This window comes from Stenella coeruleoalba (assembly GCF_951394435.1).
Source record: "Stenella coeruleoalba genome assembly, chromosome: 1".
NCBI classification, from domain to species: domain Eukaryota; kingdom Metazoa; phylum Chordata; class Mammalia; order Artiodactyla; family Delphinidae; genus Stenella; species Stenella coeruleoalba.
Window position 1 is genome coordinate 117,595,916 of NC_137169.1, and position 27,597 is coordinate 117,623,512.

The 27,597-nt window shown below is 41.9% G+C and overlaps 1 protein-coding gene across 3 annotated transcripts in view; it reads left to right on the forward strand.

Annotated features, from left to right (window-relative positions):
• Positions 1 to 27,597, forward strand: part of DDR2 (discoidin domain receptor tyrosine kinase 2) — a 161,013-nt gene that overhangs the window by 94,125 nt on the left and 39,291 nt on the right. For all 3 annotated transcript variants that reach the window (XM_079916251.1, XM_079916250.1, XM_079916249.1), the window contains one exon: positions 3,697 to 3,805. In XM_079916251.1, the coding sequence (XP_079772377.1) occupies positions 3,724 to 3,805 (82 nt within the window). In that variant the 5' untranslated portion in view covers positions 3,697 to 3,723. The remainder of the gene's footprint in view (positions 1 to 3,696; positions 3,806 to 27,597) is intronic.

Consider the following 27,597-nt stretch of genomic DNA (forward strand, 5'->3'; position numbering starts at 1 on the left):
ACCTCGGTGCTTTGTGACCGCCTGGAGGGGTGGGATAAGGAGGGTGGGAGGGAGACGCAAGAGGGAAGAGATATGGGGATATACGTATATGTATAGCTGATTCACTTTGTTATAAAGCAGAAACTAACACACCATTGTAAAGCAATTATACTCCAATAAAGATGTTAAAAAAATAAAAGGAGAGTGTAGTATAATTACAAACAAAGACAGAAACAAAATAAACAACAACAAAAGGACCTAAGTGGATTTTAGAGTAATACAAACCCTGGGTTCATGTATGAGTTTTGGTGCCTATCAGCTGTGTAACCAGATCAGTTTTAACCTCTTCCTCCTCAATTACCTTACTGATGAAAACAAACCTCATTGGGTTACTGTGAATATTACATGAGATAGCCCTTGGCACGTGTTAGATATCCATGGTATAGTTATAGTACTCCTAGGTTTGTTAATGGTTCTTTTGTGTTTGTTAGCTGCTGGACACCCTAATTTTAAGCAAACAAACAGAAATAATCACTGGTATTGGAGATTCACAGCCTGCAACCAAGTAAGAGTTTCCAAAAGGAAATTCAGTCAACACTTTTTGAGCAACTTGTGAATCCTTAGTTCAGTTAAAAAACTGTTTTTGAGCACCTCCTTTGTACGAGATATAATGCATTCTTTTGGAGATACAAGAATGAGTCATTTTGAAGCTAATGATTAAATGGGTAATTTTATAACCATGTTATGGAGGATCTAATAGAAGCAAATTCAGTGTGTGAAATGATTAAATGGGTAATTTTATAACCATGTTATGGAGGATCTAATAGAAGCAAATTCATTTCATAAGCAAATTCCTTAAAGAAGGAACCACTGGGGAAGGTCATGGAGGGGAGAAAGTAATGGCCAAGAACCCACAAAGAAGGTGTCATGAAAGAGAATTGTAGCACTCTTCTTCAAAAGGCTGCTAAGAGAGGGTGGTTACCCAAGGCAGTGCTCGCAAGGCTGAATGGCTGCTCACAAGGAGCTCAGATCTTTGTAGAAGGACATCCTGGATCATGGTCATGGGTTAGTGCTAGACTACAGCCAAGATCAATGTCTCCAAGGTCTGCCTGTGTGTTTCTTTTCTGGGCATGTTTGTTTGTGGACTCATTTATAGAAACGCAGTGTTCCTGCTGCTGGCAGTGTGTAGGCACTGAGACATATTTTATCTCTCCAAATCAATGCCATGAAACTATGGTCATCACCCTTTTGTGGTCTGTGGGTCACTTGCCCCTGCCCCCTACCGTGATGCCACTTTAGTCTTTTGTATTTGATTAGTTTCTGGCTCTATCCTCTTCAGGCAGAACTATCTGAATACCTATTTTTTTTTCTTACCATTTTGGGTGGGTCAGAGTTCTACTACCTAGAAAACATCATAGAAAGCTCCTGTTTCCTCAAAAAAGTGTCTTAGCTATGTCATCCTTTTATTTACTCTATTCCCATTATTGCCCATTAAAATCTTATTCATCCTTCAAGAATCTGATCAGATGCTGATTTCATCATGAAACCTTCTCTGATCACTCAAGCTTAAAGGGATTTTGTCTCCCTTTATAATTTTGTTTTACATATTTTTCCTAACAGTGGATCCAGTGTTTGTTGACTATTAGTGTTACCTGGAAGAGAGTTTCTTTTTTAAATAAACTTTATTCTTGAACAGTTTTATATTTACAGAATCATTGCAAAGATGGTACCTAGATTTCCTATTTACCCACTACCTAAGTTCCCCTATTATTAACATCTTACATTAGTGTTGTACATATGTCATAGTTAGTGAACCAATATTGACACATCATTATTAACTAAAGTCTCTACTTTATTCAGATTTCCTCAGTTTTCCCCAAATGTCCTTTTTCTGTTCCAGGATCCCATCCAGGATGTCACATTACCTTTAGTCGTCCTGTCTTCTTTGGCTCCCTTAGCTGTGTCGGTTTCCCAGACTTTCTAGTCTTGGGTGACCATGACAGTTTTGAGGATTATGTATCAGGAATTTTGTAGAATTTCCCTTAATTGGGATTTGTCTGATGTGTTTCTCATGATTAGGCTGGAGTAATGGGGTTTTGGGAAAAAGACCACAGAGGCTAAGTGCCATTCACATCACATCGTATCAAGGATACATACTATCAGTGTGACTTAACAAAGTTGATGCTAACCTTGATCACCTGGCTTGAGGTAGTGTTTGTCATGTTTCTCTACTGAAAAATTACCTTCTCCATTTCCATGCTGTACTCTGAAGAAAGTCACTGTGTGCAGCCCACACTTAAGGAGTCGGGGGTGGGGAAGTGAGAGGGGTGGTTATGCACCACCTCTTTAAGAGTAGAGAGTATCTACATAATTATTTAGAATTCTTTTGCATGAGAAATTTGTCTATTCTCCTCCATTTGTTTATTCAATCATTTATTTATATCAACATGGACTTGTAAATATTTATTTTATATCTTGAGTTATAATCCAATACTACTTGACTCATTTTGTTGCTTAAGTTGTTCCAGCTTTGGCCACTGGGAACTCTTTCTGTTGGCTCCATGTTCCTTTGCCTTAAACCCATCATTTTTTTTTTTTTTTTGCGGTACGCGGGCCTCTCACTGTTGTGGCCTCTCCCGTTGCGGAGCACAGGCTCCGGACGCGCAGGCTCAGCAGCCATGGCTCACGGGCCCAGCCGCTCCATGGCATGTGGGATCTTCCCGGACCGGGGCACGAACCCGTGTCCCCTGCATCGGCAGGCGGCCTCTCAACCACTGCGCCACCAGGGAAGCCCTCCCCATCATTTTTGTGTATGCTTTCTCAACTTGGGGCACTAAAAGATTCTGCAGGCTCATCTGGCACTAAAATATTCTCCAAGATCATCATATTTCCTGCCCCAGTCCTGGAATTAGCAGTTTCTCCAAGGGAACCCTGGTTCCTTTTATTGGAGAATGGTATTAGAAATCAAGATCTGGGTACTAGGTTTGCTCGTTGCTATTGGGGTATCATTGTTTCTAGGCCCTCTTAGCTTATATAGCAAGGAGATAGATATATGTGTGTGTGTGCTAACCTATGTGTACACGTATCTATAAATATTTCCATATGTGACCATCTATATCTCTATTAAGCTAAACGTGAGTTCATGCTGATGTCTCAACTCTAATCCACTAATAACATGGATTATTCTGGGGGAGCTTAAAAATACAGAATTTCAGGTACCATTCTAGAGCTAATAATTCTAGAGCTAAAAAGGCTAAATATTGACCTTACATCTTTTGAAAGGCAAACACATTAACGTCATTGAATGTTTTTCTTGATTTAATACTGGAATCAATATTAAAATTATGAAAAAACATTGTAAATGTAAGTTTTAATTTATCACCATTCACAATTTGGGTAAGTATTTATCTTACTAAAACGTTGTTACCCACCTATAGTTTGGCTAATTTTAATTCCATGAGTATATGATCTAATAGAGTTTGAAAATTCTTATATTACATAACTATTGAATGTCCCAGAGTTTGAAAATTCTTATAGTATGTGACTATTGAATGTCCCATTCAAGTATTAAACTCCATGATTTAAAGTTCTGAATATAGAAATAAACACTGTAAGAACACAAAGATGCAAGTTGTGTTCATTCATGTTGAAAGTATCTGCCTCACTCATTTCCTCTTCTTCTCTTTCTTGTTTTCTTGCATTTTTGGTGGGCTGCAGGCTCCAGTTCCAACACCATCTTCTGAGATGATCCTGATTCCCAGAATGCCCTTGGTGCTGCTCCTGCTGCTGCCTATCTTGAGTTCTGCAAAAGCTCAGGTTAACCCAGGTAACACAGCCATTGCTCAGCCCCACGCTGGAAGACAGCTGAACACTCAAGCCCATCAAGGTTCATCTTGGGAAAGGCACTGCTAAGGGGCCCAAAAGGTCATTCCTCCCTCCCTTTTTTTCCCTCCATGGTGAAACCTGGCCATAGCAGGAACAGAAATTACTATACTCTCTCTATGACATATTGTGAAAGGGCTTCTTATATGGAGTAGGGTAGAATAAAAGGAAAATGTTTAAAAATGGGAGGTGGAAGAAACAAACATTTGCTTCTGCATTTTCTGGGACACCGAAGGAGAGAATTTTTAGATGCCTTGGAGAAATTCTGCAGGTTGGTTTTCTAGTTATGTTTGGCTGTCCGAGGCCTGTATTTTACTTGGATGTCATGTTATGTTTTGGGGACCCTGGTCTTGTAGGATCTCAGGCAGTTTCTCTTTCCTACAGGGTGTGGCCATGCTCAAAAATAGGTATGTTAGTCCCCTTCCCCCAATTTTTTAAATTACATGTGTATTTTAACTTTAAATTGAAGTATACAGTTGTATCACTTGTCTATTACCATAGTAATGCCGCTTAACAACTTATGCAAAACTGGTGATTTAGTCTGGTCTTTGTTGGACTATTCTTCTTGTCTCTTTTGGATTCATGCACATATCTCGGAGTAAGCTGGTTATTGGCTCATGGAGGATGGCCTTGGCTCTGACAACTGGGGCAACTTTGCTGTGCTCTCTTCCAGCAGATTAGTATAGATATGTTTTAATGGAAATTGCACAGCAGTGAGAGCAGAAAGGGAAACATGCAACATGTTTCAAGCCAGTGCTTGAGTCATGTTCTCTGAGATATCATTGTCCAAAGCAAGTCACATGGCCAAGCCCAGAGTCAGAGTGGGAGAGCACAAAAAAATTACACAGGGAAGGTCTGAATACCTTCAGGGAAGGGAAGGGTGAAGGGTTGAAGTCATTTTTTTCATCTTGCCACAAATATAAATATAGGAAAGTAGATATAGCATAAGTGCTCAATTTGATGAATTTTACAAACAGAGCACATCGATCTAAGCAGTATCCAGATTAAGAAACAGAACTGTACCAGCACTTCAGAAGCTCTCCTCACACTCTCTTTCAGTCACTTTTCCCCACCCTCCCCCCAAGGGTAGTCATTATTTTGTTTTCTAACAACATAAATTCATTCTTCCTGGTTTTGTACTTTGTTTAAGTGGAGTCATCTTTTGTGTCTGGCTTCTTTCATTCAATATTTTGTTCATGACCTTCGTCCATATCATTGCATGCAGTTGGTGACTGTCTCCATTGTTGTATATTATTATTTTATTTGAATATTTTATTTATTCAGTCTACGGTGGATGGGAATTTGGATCATTTCCAGTTTGAGCTCATTATGAATAAAGCTCCTATAACCCTTCTTGTAAAGGTCTTTTGATAGAGGTATATACTCAAGTCAAGAGACTTGACTTGAGTATATACCTAGAGTATATACCTAGAAGTGGCTTATAGTTTCATATAATCTGTTTTTCTACGTGTGGCCAAAGAGTTTTCCAAAGTGATTTTACCAACATACCACCCCATGGCAGTGTATGAGCGTTCCAGTGGCTTCATTCTGTATTTGGATTCCTGAGGGCATTTTCATTTCCTCTTCTTCACATAGCATGAGTGTACATTTGTGAAATGCTCACCTTATTACTTTCTCATAATAAGCTTAGCTGGTGTATCCCAGATCTGAACTTTGACACCATTCTTTCATTTTTCTGCTTTGTATTGCCCTCACCTAGTTGAAGTCTGGTTGCCTCCTACTACATTTACCAAGCCCAGTGTCATTCTCCCTGCTTTGGTCTCCAAGGAAGAGTTGCTGTGAATGCACAGAATGGTAGGATGTTTTGGTGCTTGGCACACTCACAGAGACTGGTGTGACATGAGGCTATTTACATGACTAAACCGAAAGAGCTAGCCATCTGTGTTTGACAACATCGCTGTAGCCCTGGAACAGAAAACAGGCTGTTTGAAGACAGCAAGCAGTTATCTTTAAAACGTTTTCCCCCATTCCTGGCATCAGCTATTCCTGCTGGCTCTCTCTGCCAAGGAAAAAGAAATAAAGGTCTTGACTTGCAAAGAACTTTATAGGAACATGGAATATTTGAGGTATGCTGAGGGGATAATACTTCCCTCTACCATTTCTTGTATTTTACCAGGTTAAGCTGGAGACAAGCAATGGGAAGCAGTGAGTCTAGTCACAAAGCTTGGGGCTCATGGAGGCTTAGGGCTCGCACACACTGATGAGCTCAGAGTAGGTACACAATAAATGCGTGTTGATTTAAGGATGACTTTTCAGAAGTCCCTATTGGTGTCACCGAAGGACTGAAAGTAATAGAGTAAATTCTTGGCCAGTTAGATTTTCCGCACAGGCTGGCCATTTGGTATAAATAGATGAAATGTTGGAGTTAAGTCAGGAGAATTGGGTAGTAAACAAATCTTATATACAATCTATTGTTAAATATTGAAATATGTTTTAATGGATTATTAAGTGTAAATATTGTTTGGCAAATAGTAACTGAGCTAAGTATTAAATTCAATTAATATATAAAGTCTAAAAAAAACACTGATTTAAGCTCATTTTGAAGATTTCACCATGGCCATTGGTCAGTGAGCCTTCTGTCTTAGTATGACTTATTCATAATAAGGATATTGAATATTTAAAAATATCAATCTAGACAAAGAAGCAGAAGCCAACAGAGGGTGAATAATGTTGCTGTTTAGAGAAATTCTCTACAATTGAGATCACAAGTGTCCTGCAGTTGCCACCCCCATGGAGGCTGCAGAGTAGTGCTAGTGTGATACAGGTCAAGGCATGAGGGCAGTTGGGCTGGTGGCTCACTGCTCTGAAGCACTGGAGTTTTGACAGTGGTAGCAAAGCAGGTAGTGGGTCAGGTGATGTTAGTAGCATTTCCAGTAGTGGCAGTGTTGAAATTGGTATTGTCACTACAGGCTGCTGTGGAAGGTTTGCAAGTCCATATGGGAAATACTGACGTACAGGTGTGTGTACATAGTCTTGAAGTGTGAAAAGTGTGCCTAGCTCTCTTCTAGCTGCAACAGTGCATCAGGGATTGGGACCTACTGACTGTCAGTTCAAGGAGGAAGTCATTGGAAAAGTTTGAGGCAGTTCCCTCTGTCAACATCTTGTCTCAGGAGAATCATTTAGCTATTGGCATCTGCATCAAAGAATCATACCAACAATTTCTGAACAACATTTCTACAAATAATTAAATGATTTGGATATTATTAGAATATTCTAATGAATAATTTGTAGTTCATTTGGAAAATAATATTTAACTCACTTAGAAAATTATTTTGAGAACAATCCTAGTTACAATCCTGGCTTTGTTTTTTTTTTTAATTGAAGTGTAGTTGCTATACAATATTATAGGTGTACAGTGTAGTGATTCACAACTTTTTAAGGTTATACTCCATTTATAGTTATTATAAAATAGTGGCTATATTCCCCATTTTGCACAGTATATCCTTGTAGCTTGTTTTATACCTAATAGTTTGTACCTTTTAATCCCCTACTCTCCCCTCTGGTATTGCCCCTCTCCCCTTCTCTCTCCCCTCTGGTAACCACTAGTTTGTTCTCTATATCTGTGAGTCTGCTTCTTTCTTGTTATATTCACTAGTTTGTTGTATTTTTTAGATTCCACATATAAATGATATCACACAGTATTTGTCTTTGTCTGACTTATTTCACTTAGCATAATGCCCTCCAGTTCCATTCATGTTGGTGAAATGGCAAAATTTCATTATTTTTTATGGTTGAGTAGTATTCCATTGTATGTATACACCACATCTTCTTGATCCATTCATTTGTTGAAAGACATTTAGGTTGCTTCCCTTGGCTTGGTCTTAAATTAGTTGCATAACACTACTAAGTCATTATATTTTTCTTTGTACTTTCTTAATCCTTTCACCAGTAGTAAAATGAAGTTGGATTAGATAATATATGAGATCCTTTGTCACAAACCTACTATGACTTGGTGGTATGGGAACTTTACTGCCCATATTGGAAGATATTGCTAGGCTTTGGGCTTGGAAACAGGGTCCCTGAACTTGCATGACTATTCTTTGTAAGAAAGACCATTTGTCCCCAGCTCCCTGCCACTTCCCAGGCTCAAGGATCTAAAGTCTGAACTTCAGAAGAATCTTGCCTTTAAGGCTAAGCACATAGGAGATAGCTGATGAATATTTTTACAATTTAAATCCTAAAATGCTCCCTAGTGAGAGGTTGAGTCCAGAAACCCCGCCCCAGCCTAGCCTGCAGGAGCTTCATAGTACTAGAAGCCACCTTCTCTAGGGAACCTTTTTCTCTAGAGGTGGGTCCAAGAGGAAACCTTTTAGACAGAAGAAATAGCACAAGCAATGGCTGGGAGGGAGAGAGAGTACACATGCAGGGTGATGAGCAAAGGACCCAATAGCGCAGTTTTCCATCCTCCGGTAGGGTCCGTGGGTCAAGAACCCTCTTTCTTAACTTGGGCTGGGGCTACTGGACTTAATAGGAGAGCCAAGGCTACCTCCATGGGAAATGGACACCTCTAGACTCCACAATGAAGGACAAGAATACTCCTGGCTATTGAAGTTGTTTGATCAGTCACCAGGGTCAGGCTCCTTCAGAATGTATAAAATGGGTGTTTCAGTGGACATTAAGGGTCCATAACCTTGTGGAGTTCCAGGTAGGAGGAAGTAATAGAAGTAACCTCGTTATTCTGCAAACCTAGTCCTGAAAACCTGAAGTCCTGAGGACTCACTCAGCCAACTAGATCACTGCTGTGTGTGAAGAGCATGGGGGCAATTGTCCCTACAATCCTGACTTGGCTTGTGACAACTACTTGTGGTTGGAAAAGGGAGAAACACCTCTTCTCCCCAACAGGCAACCCAGGCATTTAGGATCCATGGTACAGAGCCAGGGCAGGGCAGTGCTGGGACTTCCCATTTCCATCCTGGATTTTCCCCTCATAGGAAGCAGGCAACTTGCTAGCAGTTCAGAGCTCTGAGGTGGGGCAGTCCTCCTTTGGTATCTAGAATGTTCCCACTTTGAAAGGAGGAACAAAGACATTAAGGGTTTGAGATTCAGAGAGGAGTTCTCCTACTGGCTCCAAATTGCTTTTCAGTTCATCCCTGTGGTTTTATTCTTTCCAGCATCAGTCCTGCATGCAGTGAGTTCTTAGGGTCTAGGGACCTAGAATCCTAGGCTATTCATGCTGCAATGAACCTTAGAGATATTTAAGTCCTTCCTTCTCCTTTTACAGATAAAGGAACTGGGCGTCAAAGGGGGTGAATGATTTTTCCATGACTGCACACATAGCTAATGGCAAAGCAGGGACCCCCAGCTCCTGTCTCCCAGCCCCAGGTTTCTTCCACCAGACTACCCACTCCTCTGGGAGCCATTTGAGGAAATGATCTTTCCCTAATAATCATGTATAGCTGGGCAGCCTCATGGTTTCCTTTCTGTGACTTCTGATGTACATTTATGGGGGTGAGAGGTAATTTGGGTTGGAGGGACAGCCTGAAGCCAAGGAATAGGTAAGACAACAGGATCCTATAGAGGTCACACTTGGCACCTCGCTCTTGTTAGCACACTCAGCAAGCAAGGCTAGAGCTAGAAGCCCTTCAGGACCAACTCACCCTTGCAAAGAAACCAAAGTACTGGAGATGCTCTGGTGCTTTCCGCACAGAGTTGTCCCCTTCTCCCCACTCCCTCGTCTCCCACCAAGGCTGATACCTGCTACATTACCAACACACGTTTCCATACTGAAAAATCATTTCTGTTTCCCAGGGTTCTCATTATTCATTTTCTCCAGAGATGTGCTGAGAGGATTTATGGGGCCTCAACTGTTAATCAGAATGTGGTGCTAGTTCCAGGTTTCTGAAACCAGGCCTGAGGTGCTAAGGCTGTGTGTTTGTACGTATGTGTACGTGTGTACTTCATATGGCTTGAGCAGGGCCCTGGGAAGGCACCTCCTGGGTTGAATTTCTCGTAAGTGAACAATGCTAGCTGCTGCCCAGATTGGCTCTTTCTTGCTTGTATGTTTGTTTGTCGAGTCTAGCCTCAGGGTGGCCTTTGGTATCCTTCCTGCCAGTAAAAAGATCTCTCTCTGGGGATAACAGGAACTCATTTGCCTCTTAAGCACTCTTAGTTGTGCCAAATGGGGGAAAAGAGAATGCAAATTTTGAAGAAGAATACCAACTAATATTTAATGAGCACTTAATATATTCCTGGTACCATTCTAAGTGGCGTCAACAAATATAATCTTCACAATCATCTTATGAAGTAGGTGGTATTGTTATTCCAGTTTCACTGAGGGGAAATTGAGGCCCAGGAACATTAGGTAACTCAAGATTATAGACCTAGCCAAGTGGCAGAGCTGGGATGTGATCCTCCTCCGGGGAGCACATTCTTGACCTCTGTGCTCTACTGCCTCCTGGAGTGTTAGACTCATTTTATGTTTGTGCTACCCAATCACATCAAGTCTCCAATGTCAGGCTGGCTGAGATGGTGAAGGTATGAGAGTGACCCAGAGATAAAGGAATTTGCCAGTCTCAGTGAAAAAAGGAAGGGAGAGCACTGAGCTCAAGTAAAGGCACAGAGCCACAAATAGCAAAAACAAGAGGGTGGAGGTGGTTGTCACTGAGGGGTCACAGGGCAAAGATGAGGTCAAGGTGTTGCCAAAAACAGGAACCACATGATTTTGGGATCCTCGGTATGTGACAAGTGCTTTCTGATCAAAGGCTTTGCCTTCACCCGGTGATAACAAAATGCTGTGCCAATGTCTTCCCTCCCAGGATGCACATTCTTTTTGCTGTAAAATTTCAACAAATCTGGGATCAAGACTTTCTAAAATCTAAACAAGCAATAAGCTTCTCTGGGCCTTCTTTCTAGATTGTCCCCTAAATTGGTGTTTCTTCTTGACCCTGAGGTCATATTACAGACAGCGTGGAGAGTATGTGCTGACAGCAGAGTGTGATGACAACAAAGATGGTGAAGAGACCACGGCAACTGAGAGGTCTAGATTCTAGTTCCAGCTCTGTCACTATCTAGCTTAGTGACTTTAGCTAACTCTCTGCACCTCACTTTGCTCCCTTATAAAATGGGAAGAATAAACTCTGCTTTCTGCACTTCACAGGGTTACTATAGGGAGACCAAATGAGATAATGAAGTCAATGGGCTTTGGAAAGTTATATGCAAATATCAAGGGTTGTGATTTGTTACTTTTGGAAGAGAAGGAAATTAAAATAACCCAAACACTATAAAACAATAGTTTCTGTCAAGCAGATGATGGAGGAGGAAAGAGAAAAAGCGTTCATTAGTGACTATTATCATCTCTTGTGGTCTCCAAGAGAGACTCAAGTTACCTTTGGAGAATAGGGGTTTCTAACAACCCTGAACTCCGGCCATCCTAATTCCAAGGGATTCAGGGCCGTGTGCCCAGGCTGAGCATATCCATGACGGTGTATTTTTTCTGGGGAGAATAGTGTGATGTTGACTTAGCTCTTGGTCTTAGCCAACAGGACTCTGAAGAGCATGGATGTGGTAAGATAGCCCTCCCAGAATTTTTCAGTGGTTTGGACACATACACAGTAAAGTAAAGCAAAAGTTAAGACATTCAAAACAATGAGGGTTTTGGAGTGGGGGGGGCTTAAGTGGGAGGTGATGAGTTGTTAAAAAGTATGCAACTTCTTTTTTTCCTGCTTCACAGATGTTTATGACTTTGGCTATTGTCTTATTTGGTGTGGTTGATCTCTTGTGTCCTCATGACAGACACCTATCACAGTGCTTGGCCTATAGAGTCAATCAATAAATATTTGAGGAATAAAAAGAAGGCAGGAAAGAAGGGAAGTTGAGAAGCTCCCAGGCTTCTCTTTTTTTCTACAAAAATGGATCTAAATTATGCCATGTGAGACTTGACCTCACAAAGATGTTCAGAAGCTGAGAAGAGGCTATACGATATCATCCCTTTAAGTGACGGGAGTGCAAAGTAGAAGGATGATAGACTGAAGTTCCCTGAGCTGCAGCTACTAATGTGCAGTAAAGAGGTCCAGCCTCTGATGTCCGAGGGCGGAGAGCCCTTCGCCTTGCAGAGGTAGAGTGCAGCCTCTGCTTATTCCTAAAAGCTTAAGGTCTCCCTCCTTTGGCCTGTGGGCAGAGCATTTTAGTGGATATAAATAAAGAAAAATGTGCTTAAGTTTACCCAAATATGTGTAAAGCTTTTACTCTTGACTTTTCAAGGGAGGGATTCAGATTTAATCTTTTGGGTGCTGTAAGCTGCGTCAATATATAAGGTCTAACAATGAAGAGTATCTTCTATGTATAAGCATTGCTAACTTAAGAAATGGTTCATCCTGGCATAAGAGAAGCCCTGGCTATGGGGACAGGCTAAAACCACCTTGAGAAAGCTATAATATTAGTTTGTTTGTTTTTAGTAGGTTAGACCAATACTTAGGACTTTGTCATAGCTTTTCTTATTGAGGAACTTGCTCAGTAGTGATGGATGGCTAGCCTACTACTACTACTACTGCTACTATAATACTAGTACTGCTACAACTACTAATTATAACAGCAACAACGACATGGTATATCTATGGCTACTGGTTGTGTTTCTTGATTAAGTAAAATTAATCCTTCATTTCTTTTATGAGGATGAATCTAAATTCCTCTCTTGAAGTGCCAAGAGTAAGAAATTTACAAATACTGGGGTAAATTCAAACATATTTTTCTTTCTTTATAACCACTAAGACGTCCTGAAATTGACTTGGCCCACTTCTCTGTGAGGCTGGGGTGGTCTTCTCTTTAGAAACGTGTTTGGGTCTTTGATTTTCTTAAGAAGAGGTGAACCCAAAGTCCAGATTGGCCAACAGTGAAAGCAGTTGGATCTCCCTTTACTTGGTGGGGTAGAATTTCTTCACTCTGGGCAATTGGTAAGGGTATAAGCTTGGGTTCTTGGTTATTCAGTGCTTTTTAAAAACTCCTGTGTTTTCTCTGTGGCCTCTCTTCCTGGTGGGTCCTGAACTCTAATCTTTGTTTTGTCAGACTCAAAAACTCAGTTCAGCCTTTCAGAGGGTTTCTCCTTAGGTTTCTCCACTGCGTCTCTACACAGCCCCATCATTTGGCAAATGTGCTGCGCAAGAAAAAAGCCGCCTGCTCGGAGGATCCCAGGTCTACTTCAAAAGCTCTTAGATTTTATCCTCTAGTGACCCTCTAACCAGTGCAAAGCCCAGAGTCAGCCTCTTGCCCTTGCCTCCAGTTGACAAAGGGCTACACATGACTACAGAAGTTATGTCACCTGTCCGATTCTCCCTTCTCTGAAGCTTCAGTTTCTCTGTTCTCACTACCTCAGCATCAATCAGATGCTTTCAGGTAGATGATTTGTGAATTTTATTCAGTTCTTCCAGTTATCCTCAGGCGGAGGGTTACTGTAAGCTACTCCATGCCACCTGGAAACAGAAATAAAAAGTTAACTTTTATCTCGTTGCCATTGTGATTCATATTAGCTGATTATGCTTTGCTTTTCGAATTGGCTAGTAGGAAGCTTAGAGACAAATTTGAGGCCCATCACCGGCAAAAGGTATAGAACCAAATGTATTATTTTGGATACAAACCTTAGCTCCGTCTTATCTTATTGTCCCTGTTCTCTTTCCCCTTACCCACATTTCTCCACTTATTTCTCTGTTTATTTATTTACTTAGTATCTTACACAGCTTTGGAAGCCAATTCCAATCTTTTTTTTTTTTTTTTTTAGAATGAATCAGAGTAAAAATAGTTAAGAAAATAACACCTAACCTTTATTAAACGTTACTGTTCTAAGCATTACTCTGCTCTAAACATTACTATCTAGGTACTTGACATATATAACTCATATTTCCTTACAACATTCTTATGAACAAGTACTATTATTACTGTTAAACTGAGAGGCTTAAAGCTTAATTAATCTTCCTAAGGCCATAAAACCTTTGAATTGCTTAAGAAAACGTGAATATAATATCCCCTCTCCTTCTCCTATATCACTTACTGAGCCCTATTGTCTTCCAGGAAGTGTGCTAAGTTCTTTGCATACATTATATTAAATCTCCACAACAACCCCGCTTGGCAGGCTTATTAAGAGACTAGGAAGTTGAGGTTCGGAGAGGCTTAGTAACTTGTCTTGGGGGTCGCGCAAGAGTCAGGTTTTAAGCATAGACCTGTTTTGATTCCAAACTATGCCGTGGCTTTCTTCTCAACTCCTGACTCATGGCTACCCAGCTGTGTCTTCAGCCTACCTCCCTGTTGAGGGAATGAACACACTATTTTACTACAAGTCTTTCGCTGACTTTGTTAACCAGGAAGAAGAACATATCTTGTCTGGCCCTCATCTGAGTACCCGGAAATCCAGTATAGCTTGGGGACCCCTCTTCTGGAGCTCTGCAATAACTGTTTCTGGAAAATATTTGGGGCTTTTAGGAGAACTGCAATTCTAAAGAACTGTTCCTAAGGGGAATTTAGACTTGGGCAAAAGAGGTCTTGGCAAAATAGCTTCATTGTACCTAGAGGAACCCAAATAATTTTCCTTGGCACCTAGCAAGATCCCTTTATGTAGATATTTACCTGCACAGCGAACCAGTCTGAAGTAGCCTGCTAGGTAGAGCTTATGGAGAGAAAGGGCCCAAATAACAGCTTCTTTAACTAGACTACCTTGTCCTCTCTGGAGCTAAAAAAACTAGGTCATGGTAGCCTGAGCTTGAAGAAAGAGGAACCAGGGATCAGGGCATCTGAATTTCAGTCCTGATTACCCTAGTCAGCTGTGCATCCTTGAGTAAGTCAATTCACCTTTCTGGGCCTCAGAGATTCTAATATTTAACATGGAGCCGTTAAAGGGATTGGTTTCCTAAAGTCCTGGCTCTAAAGTTTTATGATTGCAAATGTTCCTTTAGGCCAGAGACTGTCTTGGGTCCCCTGGTTGACCCTAGTAACTGCACCCCGCCCCCGTCAGTCTTAACCTTGCCTGTGCCCAGAGAGGCCCAGCTGTCAGCTCTTCGTGCCTCAGGCCTTCTGTGTGTCGTGTGTGTGTTTTCTTGGAAGCTGCATATAGGACACTCATTGATGGGGGCCTGTGGTCTGGAGCTAACAGTGAGATGGTAAACATCATGGAACAAGCAGCCCTTTCAGGCTCTCAACTTTGGCAGCACAGTGTGAAAATAGTTCTTGGAAGCTGGGGCCTGGTGGCCGCTGCTTCTCCTCAGCCTGCCTGCCAGGTTCTACCAGAGCTCAGGATGGACCGAGCTCCCGCCTGGGCATGTAGCAGCCAGTACTGGTAGTTTTCCACTCTGAGAAACTGGAAAAGTGAGTTGGCTTCTCTGTCCAGGAGACTGGTGGATAGTGGAAGCGTCAGGAAACCACCAAGACAACTCAGCAGGCAAAATCAGGTGATACTTCTTTGCTGCAGGGTCTCTTGCTTCCCTTGCTATTTTCAGCCTTTTCCTGCTGCTTTACATTTCACAATGTGGAGCTCAGAGGCAGATGGATGGGCTCTGATAAACGATGAGGTAGGCTTGGGGGAAAGTAAGGGGACCTGACAAGTAGGACTTGGCAATTCTGAGTCTTTGCTATTGGCTGGGATCCCTTCCACAGAAGGAGTTTACCAAAAATAGGCATATTTAATAGGAAAACCACACTGGTACTGCTAAGAAGGGCCACGTTGGCTGCCCTGGGCCAAGGTTCATCCTGGTTCCAAAGACCCACTAGGATGAGAAAGGCCATCCAAGATCATCTTGTCTATTTTCCTGTGTCCTTTCTCGGAGGCCCCTGGCAAGACTGATTCATCAAGACACTTTGCCTAATGGCTGCTTTGCTGGCTCTTGTCTCTGAATTCCCTTTCCTCATCCTTATATTCCTTGGTCTCAACTTCTAGACCTCCAGCCCCACTCCACTGTCTGAAGAGGGTTTGTAACACTTGTGGCCCAGAGCCTTATCCTAGCTTGAGCTGGGGATCCTCCACTGACTAATATTCAGGTCAGAACTTCTCTTCCTTTCATGCAAATGCCCACAAAGCCCTTGAAAGAGCATCCCTGCCACTCTCTGTCCTCTGGAGATGGTTGTGAGCTGGGAACAAGATGGCGCTCACTCTGACAAACCTTGACCCTTGTTGGGGAAATGCAACTGAGCAGGGTATTTTTTCAGCAAACGTGGGCTGAGTATCTTTTGTGGCCAGGCACTTTGGGAGGTTCTGGGGCAGAGAAATGAATCAGTTGCAGCACCTGCTCTGAAGAATTCAACTTGTGGTTAAGTTCACAGTCTCCATTCATCCATCCTTGCATTCATCCTCCTGTCCATCTACCCATCTCTCTACTTCTTTGTCTACTTATTTATTTGCCAAGTGTGTGTTGAGCATCTAATGGTGCTCTGTGTTGGCCGATGGTGAGGGGGAAAAGAAAGAATCTGATGTGATTACTATTCTCAAAATTGCTTACAGTTTCAATAAGCAGGTAAACAAGCACAAGTAAAACGGAAACTCTCTGATGAAGGTTGTTACCTAAAAGAACCCCCCATTTTCCCCACCATCACTTTTATCCTCATACCATGTTTTAGTGTTTTCCATAGTTTTGTCACACTACCTGAAATAGTAATAGCTAATAAGAGCTATAGTCAAATAGACAATTTGATTGCCTATTTTTAAAAAAATTTATTTATTTAATTTATGTATTTTTGGCTGTATTGGGTCTCCATTGCTGCGCACGGGCTTTCTCTAGTTGCGGCGAGTGGGAGCTACTCTTCCTTGCAGTGTGCGGGCTTCTCATTGCCGTGGCTTCTTTTGTTGTGGAGCACGGGCTCTAGGCGCGTGGGCTTCAGTAGTTGTGGCATGCAGGCTCAGTAGTTGTGGCACGTGAGCTCAGTAGTTGTGGCTCTCGGGCACTAGAGCGCAGGCTCAGTAGTTGTGGCACACAAGCTTAGAGGTGCTCCGTGGCATGTGGGCTCTTACCTGAACAGAGCTCGAACCCGTGTCCCCTGCATTGGCAGGCAGATTCTTAACCACTGTGCCACCAGGGAAGCCCTGATCGCCTATTTGATTGTTGAAAATCTATTGCCTTTTGTCTGTCTCCCCTAACAGAAAGTAAGGTCCATGAGATAAATCATTTTCTCTATCTTGTTCACTACTGTATCTTCAGAATAGTACGTTACACATAGCAGAAACTTATTTATTAAATAAATACACAAATAGTCATTAAATAAATATACTTGTTAAATAAATCCATGAACAAATCCATTAATAAATCCATGATAGGTTGCAATAAAATATGTAATGGCCCAGGCTTACAAGGAAGTCTCAGATGTCTGCTGCCTGGTTAAATGTCATTAGTAGGGGCTATCCTTCTCTAACTTCCCAGGCCTTTGTTTTTAAGTTCTGTAATAATAAACAACATAAAACTCTTCTTTTACCACTTTTTCAACAGATATTTAGTGAGGACTCAGTTAACGCCAGACACCCTACTAGAAACTAGAGAGACAACAGAGAGAAAGATAGACAGGATCCTGCCCTCAAAACATGTACTGTTTGGTGGGGAGACTGAAATTAAACAATTATTTGTTCTACACGTGTGAAAGGTGCTATAAAGGAAAAGCAGTGTGTTATAAGCATTTAACAGAGATTTCTAATTTAGCTGGGGGCTCAGAGGAATTCTCTAAGGGAGGCGTGGTCTGAGAGCTGGAGGAATAGCAGGAGTTAGTAGGTAAAGGAGGGGAAAGGAAGAACATTTCAGGCAAAGCGTACATCATGTTTAGAGAGACCTCGAGGCTGGAAGGTACTTTGTGTCGTTGTGAAGTTGAAGTAAGACCAGTGTGCTGGGATAGAGAGAGCAAAGATCTGGGATGTCCCGAGATGAGGCCACATTATCCTGAGAAGAATGAGAAGCTGTTAGAAGGTTTATGCTAGGGTAAGGCTTTAGGAAGCTCACCTGTGCTACTATATGGAGAAGGGACAATAGGGGAACCAGGAAGAAGAGCTAGAAGGCATTATAGTTGTCCACAAGTGAGATGGTGGAGGTTGGGCCCTGCATAGGAGGTGTGGGGAAGGAGAGAAATAGCTGGACTTAAGAAATTTGCAGGTGATACATTTGTGGGTTTTACTGATGGGCCCAGTGATTCTCAGAGGCCAAGTTTACATCTCACCCCGTGATTGCCTCTTAGCAGAGGTAACATGTCACCTATCATCCCGAATTCCTCCTTTCCAATAACCCTATATCCATCTCCAGGCAGAGGTTCAGAGACCCTGCTCTTGACTCAGGGAGAGCCCTTCTAGTTTTCATCAATGTTGTTGCCACTCTGCTGTCTACACACAATGGGCTTAAACCCTTCTGTGTGATGCTTCGGTGTGATGGGCTGGAGGGGATGAGGACGAGGGGAGCTCTGACACATTTGCATTTTTTTATGTGGAGAGCTGAACCCTCATCTTCTCCCCCAGTTCCTCTAATTATCAAACTTGATTGTGCATCAGAGTCACCTGGAGGGCTGGTGACACCATACTTTGCTGGGCCCCATCCCCAGAGTGTCTGATCCAGTAGGACTGGGATGGGGACTGAGAATTTGCATTTCTACCAAGTTCCTGGGTGATGGTGATGCTGCTGGTCCTGGGAGCATACTTTGAGGACCGTGGCTCTAACACAACGATAGATAAGGAGAACAGAGCCTTTGGGAGGGAGTTGATACTCCTTTACACCCAGGAGAGTATCCTATGTGGAATCTCGGTGTCTCTCTCTCCCTCTTTCTCTGTTAACTAGGGTAAGTTCTTGTAAGACTTTAGTTAGAACACAAAATAGAAAGGATCCCTGAGCCCGGGAAATGTAATGGAACTGAAATGTTCCATGAAGCAGTTATAGCAGCAGCATCTCTGTTGAAACTTCTTGGTTGCTGTTCCCAGGATAAGCAGTGCCTTGGTGGGGAAGTTCTTTGCAACAATGTCATGATTCACCCCATGCGACCCTCCTTCCCCATTTCTAGTTTACTTTAGATGTTCCAGGAAGCAGTTCTCATTACATTCATGGCTCAGTGACTAGAGATACATGATAGCCAGGAATGAAAGCCCAGTGGGACTGTGAATGAGGATTTCTCCGGTTGTCTGGCAGAGTCCCAGAGGATCATCCTGGATCCAGGCTGGGAGGGATCTGGGAGCCGTGTGGCCGCACAGCAGAATCACCCGGGAGACTTTAGAAATATGTAGGTTCCTGGGCTCAGCTTCAGATATGCCAAAAACAGATCTCTAAGACGAGGCTCCTAAATATGTATTCTAGAACCTTCCCAAGAGATCCTAAAGTAATTGGTCCATGGACTGGCTTTTGAGAACCACTGCCTTAGAGAACGTCTCCTCTGACTCCCTTGTTCCCCTCAGGAAGAAACTGAGATCTAAAGAGGGTGTGTGGAGTTTGCTCAGATCCCACGTGGTTTAAATCAGGGGTCCCCAACCCCCAGACCTCGGACCGGCACCGGTCCATGGCCTGTTAGGAACTGGGCCGCACAGCAGGGGGTGAGCAGTGGGTGAGCAAAGCTTCATCTGCCGCTCCCCATCGCTCCCCGTTGCTCGCATTACTGCCCGAACCATTGGTCGCATTACCGCCTGAACCATTCCCCCATACCCCCCACACCCCACCCCCTCCCTGCCCCTCATCCATGGAAAAATTGTCTTCCATCAAACCGGTCCCTGGTGCCAAGAATGTTGGGGACCGCTGGTTTAAGTGGTAGAGCCAGGAATGAATTTGAAATCACTTGATTTTCAGAGGTTGTATAGTTTAGTGAGGTCACAGCCTCTAGAGTTAGATTCTAATCTGAGTTAGTAAGGTCTTGGGCAGTTATTTAAACTCTTACCAGTAAAATGGGTAATAAGTGGGAAACTTGAAATAATGAGTGACAAAATGCTTATCTCGTTGCCTGCACTTGATAAATGCTTCTAAATGGAGGCTATTCTTACCATATTTCATCGAATTTAAGAAACTTCTGACTCTAAGATGTATCATTACTTTCTGTGCCTCTAAGGAAAAAAACAAAACAAAACTATCTATGACTCACTGTTTGCTTGCAAGAGGCACTCAGATTTGTAGAGATGTTAACATGTGGGGAAAAAAAAGGGAAATGTGGTATTCCAATTCTCTTTCCTCCACCCTACGAAGGTTATTATGTTATTAAATTAAATACTTCAACAATAAATGCAGATTTCTGGAGAAGAAGCACACAGCGTTCTAGAAGAACAGCAAAGAGGCCAGCATGGCTGACGGGAAGGGTAGGGTGGAAATGAGGTCCAGGACACTCAGGGCACAGATCATGTGGAAGGTTTTTGAATTTTATTATGAGTGAGATGGGAAGTTAATGGAGTGCTTTGAGCAGAAGAGTTACATGATCTGATTTTCATTTTAGTAGATACATGGGACAAAAGCAGGCCGGGAAGAGGTTCTTGTTCTCTTCTTGGTGATAGGGGACAGTGAATTGGCCTAGATTGGTAGCACGATATTTGTAAAAGGTAGGTGGGATACAGGAATATTTTTAGAGTAGCTAATAGGATTTACTATTACCTGATGGACTGGATATGAAGTATGAAAGGAGTCAAGGATGGGCCTCAAGATCTTTGGCTCAAGTCATTGGAAGAATGGAGTTGGCTGAAATGGAAAAAGCTAGGGAATGAGTTTTGTAGGGAGACTATATTTTACTCAACTTTCTTCTTATTCCTGATCTATATCTATCTCAAAGGTTTACCTTCTGTTTTCGATAATTTTTTTTTTTTTTTTCCCAGTACGCAGGCCTCTCACTGTTGTGGCCTCTCCCGTTGCGGAGCACAGGCTCCAGACGCACAGGCTCAGCGGCCATGGCTCACGGGCCCAGCCGCTCCGCGGCATGTGGGATCCTCCCGGACCGGGGCACGAACCCGCATCCCCTGCATCGGCAGGCCGACTCTTAACCAGTGCGCCACCAGGGAAGCCCTCGATAAATGTTTTTTAAGCACCTATTCTCTCCCCTGATGTGCAATGAGAAATAAAAGAAATAAAAACAAACAAGATACAGTCCTTTTATTTTTCCCTCCAAAAGTTTGGCATCTGTAGGGGAGATAGGACTCAGAAATAATTATATTACATAGCAGTCTGTACCTACTGCTATAACAGAGATGTTGAAAATGTCAGAAATCAGAGGAAGGAGAAATTTATTGGAAGTGGTACTATCCTCCCTCAGAAATGCTTGCTTTAGTTGAGTATGAGTTCATTAGCCTGCAAAGGGAGGGTGCTAGATAATAACTTAGGTTAGTCTTTCCACTGCAGGTGCACTGACCTTGCTGTACCTCCAGCAGCCAAGAACGCTCTTTCCTTGCATTCCTGTGCCCTTTACACGAAGCATGTTCCTCTCTGGAGTCACCTGGCTTGCTGTCTTCCTTCACTGAGCTCTCTGCTCAGTCAGCTTATCTCAGAGGTCTTCCTGATCTCTTTAGTTAAAAGAGAACCTATTCCCTTTCTATACTTTATTTTCTTCACAGCATTTACCATCTCCTCCCCTACTAAATTTTTATTTGCCTTTTGTCTTCTCTCCCACCCTAGAATGTAAACTCTGTGACGAAAGGCACTTTGCTTTGTTTGCTGTTGTAACCCCATAAAGATCCCCCCAATCATTGGGTGAATGAATTAATAACAATAGGATATTTTTAAAACCATGGATTTAGTAAGCAACAAGCAAACAAGTAGATTATCATGCTGTGGGTGATGTTGAGATTGGACTGGATTCGGGAACGACCTTTGGTTTCGGAAGGGATGGAGGGTGCCAGAGAGCAGCTCGCTTACTGATCAGCTGAGCTGCCATCAGCATCCTGTCATCTTGGGAGAGACAGCTTTCCTCAGGTCATTCTTTTGGCTAAACCAGAGCAGGGCAGTCTGGTGCACTGGGACAAACTTTGTGTTAGGACTCAGAGATGTGATCTAAGTCAAACCCCTATCGTTTAATAGCCATGGGACTTCAGCTGGTTTCCTCATATACAATTTGAAAATAATAATACATGCCCTCCCTACCACATCGGGTTACTGGGTAGGTAGAAAACAGGTAGGCGGGCTTCCCTGATGGAGCAGTGGTTAGGAATCCGCCTGCAATGCAGGGGACACGGGTTCGAGCCCTGGTCCGGGAAGGTCCCACATGCCACGGAGCAGCTAAGCCCTCGTGCCACAACTACTGCAGCCCGCGCACCTAGAGCCCATGCTCCGCAACAAGAGAAGCCTCCGCAACAAGAAAAGCCACCACAACAAGAAGCCCGCGCACCGCAATGCAGAGTAGCCCCTGCTCACCGCAACTAGAGAAAGCTTGCGCATAGCAATGAAGACCCAATGCAGCCAAAAATAAATAAATAAATTTATTTTTTAAAAAGTCATTATAAATATTGGCTATATTCCCTGTGCTGTAAAATTTAGAAAAAGAGGTAGGCAGTTGGACAGCACTTTTCAAATTGTGAAGAATTGTATTTTAGGGGTCAAGATGGCAACTGGGGGCACTATGACATGGCTGATAGCCAAAAGAGCCAGGAATGTCTGCCGTGGCGAGCCAGGCCCCCTCCCCAGGATGTCCCTGAGGGAAATATACACACAGGGGACAGTGGCAAAGGGAAGGCAAAGTTCTACTTTATTAGTAGCTGGGCTTGTGTCCTAAATGCCAATGCAGGTGCTCTGGTAAACTGCTCTGGTAAACTGGGGCATGTAGCAGGTGGGTTAAAGGCCTCCAGAAGCCTCTCCTTGCCCATTAAGTCACTGATGCTAATGACTAAAACACTTAGCACATGCAACAACATGTAGGAAAAACTTTGAGGAGGGGACCAGAGCAGACCTTTAGTCAGGGCGTGGCCTTTGCTGCCTGATGGGATGAAGCAGAAGAGAGGACAGTGCCCTGTCTGTGACTTTGAAACATACATTGACCTCACTCATTGGTAATTTTGGCCTCATTGGGATCCTGTATTAGTATTTCCTCATCCTTACTCCTCCCTTCAATTTCATGTTCCAGAGTCTTCAGATTTTGAGAATCTGATGCTTCATTCCTGAACCTCCCAGATTCAAGCATAATGATTATCTGCAGAACCAATCACCTCTGATGGAGAAATTATGTATTTGACAAGAATAGGCAAAATGATACTTTCAAATCTGACTTGGAAAATGCAGTGGACAGTAACATAGAAGAGTTTCAGTTGGGTATATGGCCATGTTTCTTGTCAAAGCTGCCTGTATATGGTTTTGCTTAATCATACTGTTTCTTAGAGTGTCAGCTGGCCCTTGACTCAGAGTCATCCTTCCCTTTCCTAGGGTTGGACAAGAATCCAGGAACTTTCCTGAGTGTGATACGGACAGAAGGGCTTCTTGCCTTCAGCTTGTCATGATTATAGTGGATATCCTTATTCTCCAAGCCCTCCATGTTCTTCAGGGACAGCAGTTTGACTGTTTCTGTGCCAAGCTTGGGCACGATGCTCACATGAAACCATTTTCCCTTTGATGTTTTGCTACCTCTCCAGGGAACTTCTAGGAAAGGAGCTTGGTTCCTGTTAGCCCTGTAAGTTGCCTACCTTTGTCTTCTTCTAGCCTAGGGAAACCTCACCCATCTTCCTGCCACCTCTACTTCATCCTACGGTCGCTTAATGAGGGCAGGCTTTCCAGGAAGCCATTAGTCTTCAAGCAGTTTCTTATTTCTGCCCAGTAAACATAAATCTCCCATGGGGCAAAGGAACAGGAAGGCTTTGGCTATCAGCTTTGGAAAGGGGCGTGAAAATAGACAAATAAAAATCTCAATATATTATCCTACCCCAGAGGTTACTTTTTGAAAAACAGCTTCACTGACATATAATTGACATACAATAAACTACACACATTAAAAATACACAATTTGGGCTTCCCTGGTGGTGCAGTGGTTGAGAGTCCGCCTGCCGATGCAGGGGACGCGGGTTCGTGCCCCGGTCCGGGAGGATCCCACATGCCGCGGAGCAGCTGGGCCCGTGAGCCATGGCTGCTGAGCCTGCGCGTCCGGAGCCTGTGCTCTGCAACGGGAGAGGCCACAACAGTGAGAGGCCCGCGTACCGCAAAAAAAAAAAAAAAGCAGCACAATTTGATCTGTTTTGACATGTGTGTAAACCTGTGAAATCATCACCATAATCAAGATTATGACCATATTCGTCACTGTCAAAAGTTTCTTTGTGTCCTCTTGTAATTCCTCTGCCCACTCCTTCCTTCCCTAGGTAATCACTGGTCTGCTTTCTGTCACTGTAGATTGACTTGTTTTCATTTTCTAGAATTGTATAATATACAATATAAATGGACGCATACGGTATATACTCTTTTTGCCTGGTTCATACTCTTCTATCCCTCAGCACAATTATTTTGAAATTTATCTGTGTTGTAGCATGTATCAATAGAGCATTCTTTTTTATTACTGAGTAGCAGAGATGGGACTAGGGTGAGGCAAGGGAGGTGCCTAGGGTGCAAAGTGCAAGCTGGTGCTCACCCTCGGGATCCTGCAAAGGCAGCACTGGGACTTCCATGACCCTGGGAGTGGGCACCTCCTTGTATTTTGCACCCTAAACACCTCACTTGCTTCGTTCTAATCCCAGTCCTGCTGAGTAGCATTTCACTGCACGGATATATCGCAATTTGTTTATCCATTTACCTGTTGATGACATATGATTGTTTCCCAATTTGCGTTGTCTGTTACAAATAAAGCTGTTAAGGACACTCCTAAGCCTTTGTATGGACTTACACTTTTATTTCTTTTGGACAAATGCCTAGGAGTGAGTGGCTGCAGGACAGAATCAGTGTATAGATATATGGGTCTACTTCTGGACTTTCTCCTGTTTCTTCGGTATGTTTGTTTATCTTATACCAACATCCCACTGTCTTGATTTCTGTAGTTTTATAATGTTTTAAAATCTGATGTTAGTTCTTCCTCTTTGATCTTCTTTTTCAAAGTTGTTTTGACTATTCTGGGATCTTTGCTCTTCCATATGATTTTTAGAATCAATTTGTTCGTTTATACAAAAATGCCTGCTGAGACTTTGATTGGGTAGAATGGACATCTTAATAGTATTGATTCTTTTGGCCCATGAACTTGTAGTATATTATCTCCACTTATTTAGATCTTTAATTTCTTTTTGCAGTGTTGGGTAGTTTTTAGTACACAGGTCTTTCACATTTTTTGTCTTGTTTATCCTTAAGTATTTTGTAATTTTTGATGCTACTGTAACTTGTAATTGTTCACTGCTAGTTTATAGAAACACAGCTGATTGTTGTATATTGATCTTATGTCCTGAAACCTTATTAAACTCATCTTTTAGTTCTAGTAGTAGCTTTTTTGTAGATTTCATCTGATTTCTTACATAACTGATACTGTTATCTGCAATTAAAGGCAGTTTTATGTCTTCCTTTCCGATATGGGTGCCTTTTACTATTTTTTTCCTTGCCTTATTGCTTTATCTGGAAATTCCAATATAATTTTTAAAATTGAGTTATAATTGACATATAACAGTGTACTAGTTTCAGGTATATAACATATTGATCCTGTATTTGTATATATTGAGATATGGTCACCATAATAAGTCTAAGTTAACATCTATCACCATACATAGTTACAAAAATAATTTTTTCTTGTGATGAGAACTTTTAAAATCTACTCTCTTTGTAACTTTCAAATATGCGATACAGATTGTTAAGTCCCATGCTGTACATTGCATCCCTGTGACTTATTTATTTTGTAACTGGAAGTTTGTCCCTTTTGATCCCCTATACCCATTTGGCTCAACCAATCTGTTCTCTGTATATATGAGCTTTTTTTTTTTTTTTGGTTTTTTTTTTTTAGATTCCACATATAAGTGAAATCATATGATATTTGTCTTTCTCTGTCTGACTTATTTCACTTAGCACAATGCCCTCAAGATCCATCCATGTTGTCACAAATGGCAAGATTTCATTCTTTTTTATGGTTAAGTAAACCATATATATGGTATGTATGTGTATATATATCACATCTTCTTTATCCATTCATCCATCAATGGACACTTAGGATGTTCCATAACTTAGCTATTGTAAATAATGCTGCAGTAAACATGGGGGTGCATATATCATTTTGAGTAGTGTTTTCATTTTCTTCAGATAAATACCCAGAAGTGGAATTGCTGGATTACATGGTAATTCTATTTTTAATTTTTTGAGGAACCTCCATATCATTTTCCATGGTCACTGCACCAACCTACATTTCCACCAACAGTGCACAAGCATTCCCTTTTCTACGCATCCTTGCCAATACTTGTAATTTCTGATCTTTTTGATAATAGCCGTTCTAACAGATGTGTGCTATCTTGCTGTGGTTTTGATATGCATTTCCTTGATGATTAGTGATGTTAAGCTCTTTTCATGTACCTGTTGGCCTTCTATATGTCTTCTTTGGAAAGAAGTTAGTTGAGGAATAATTGAAATCTCCAGCTATAATTGTGGATTTGTCCATTATTTTGTATTTTTTTTTTGCTTCATTTGTTGTGAAACTCTGTTATTAGATACATAAGTATTTAGGACTGTCCTGTATTCTTGATGAACTAGCCCCTGTATCACTGTGAAATCCCATCTTTATTCCTTGTCTTGAAATTTTTTGTGTCTGGTATTAATATAACCACTTCACCTTTCATTTGATTAAGTTTTTGTAGTATGTTTTTTTCCATATTTTCTTGTGACTTATCTGTGTTTTTATATTTAAAGTGTGTTTCTCATACACCATGTGTAGTTTAAACTTGCTTTTTTAAAAAAATCCAGTCTGACAATCTCTACTTTCTAATTAAGGTATGTAGACCATTTATATTTAATGGGAGTATTTATATGATTAACTTAAAATCTATATTCTTGCTATTTGTTTTCTATTTGTCCTGTGCTCTTTGTTTCCTTTTCTTCTGCCTTCTTTTCAATTAATTGAATTTTTATGATTCTGTTTTATCTTTTCTTGACTTATTAGCTATAAGTCTTTTAAAAAATATTATTTTTGTGCTTGCTTTAGCGTTTGCAGTATACATCTTTAGCTAAAGTCTATCTTCAAATGACATTATACCACTTCACATAGAGTATAAGAACCTTTCAACAAGATAACTTCCATTTTTCCCTTTAAGCCTTTATGCTATCGTTGTCATGCATTTTACTTTTGTGTATGTTGTAAACACCACAATATGTTGTTATTTTTGTTTAAGTAGCCAATTACCACTTACAGATATAAATAACATTAAAAATCATCTTATATATTTACCATGTAATTGCCATTTTGGGAAATTTGCTGTCGTCTTTATCTTTGGTCCTCGGTGCATAATGTGTCCTTTTCCTCTAGATGGTTTTAAAATTTTCTCTTTATTATCTGCTCTAAGCAATTGGATTATGATATACTGTAGTGTCGTTTTCTTCATGTTTCTTGTGCTTCAGGTTGTTAAGTTTCTTGGGTTTATAATTTTCATCAAATTAAAACAATTTTCCACCTTTTTTTTTTTTTTTGTGGTACGCGGGCCTCTCACTGCTGTGGCCTCTCCCGTTGCGGAGCACAGGCTCCGGACGTGCAGGCCCAGCGGCCATGGCTCACGGGCCCAGCCGCTCCGCGACATGTGGGATCCTCCCGGACCGGGGCACGAACCCGCGTCCCCTGCGTCAGCAGGCGGACTCTCAACCACTGCGCCACCAGGGAAGCCCACCATGTTTTATTCAAATAATTTTCTGTCTTTCTCCCTCCTCTTTTTCAAGGTATCCATTTACATGTATATCT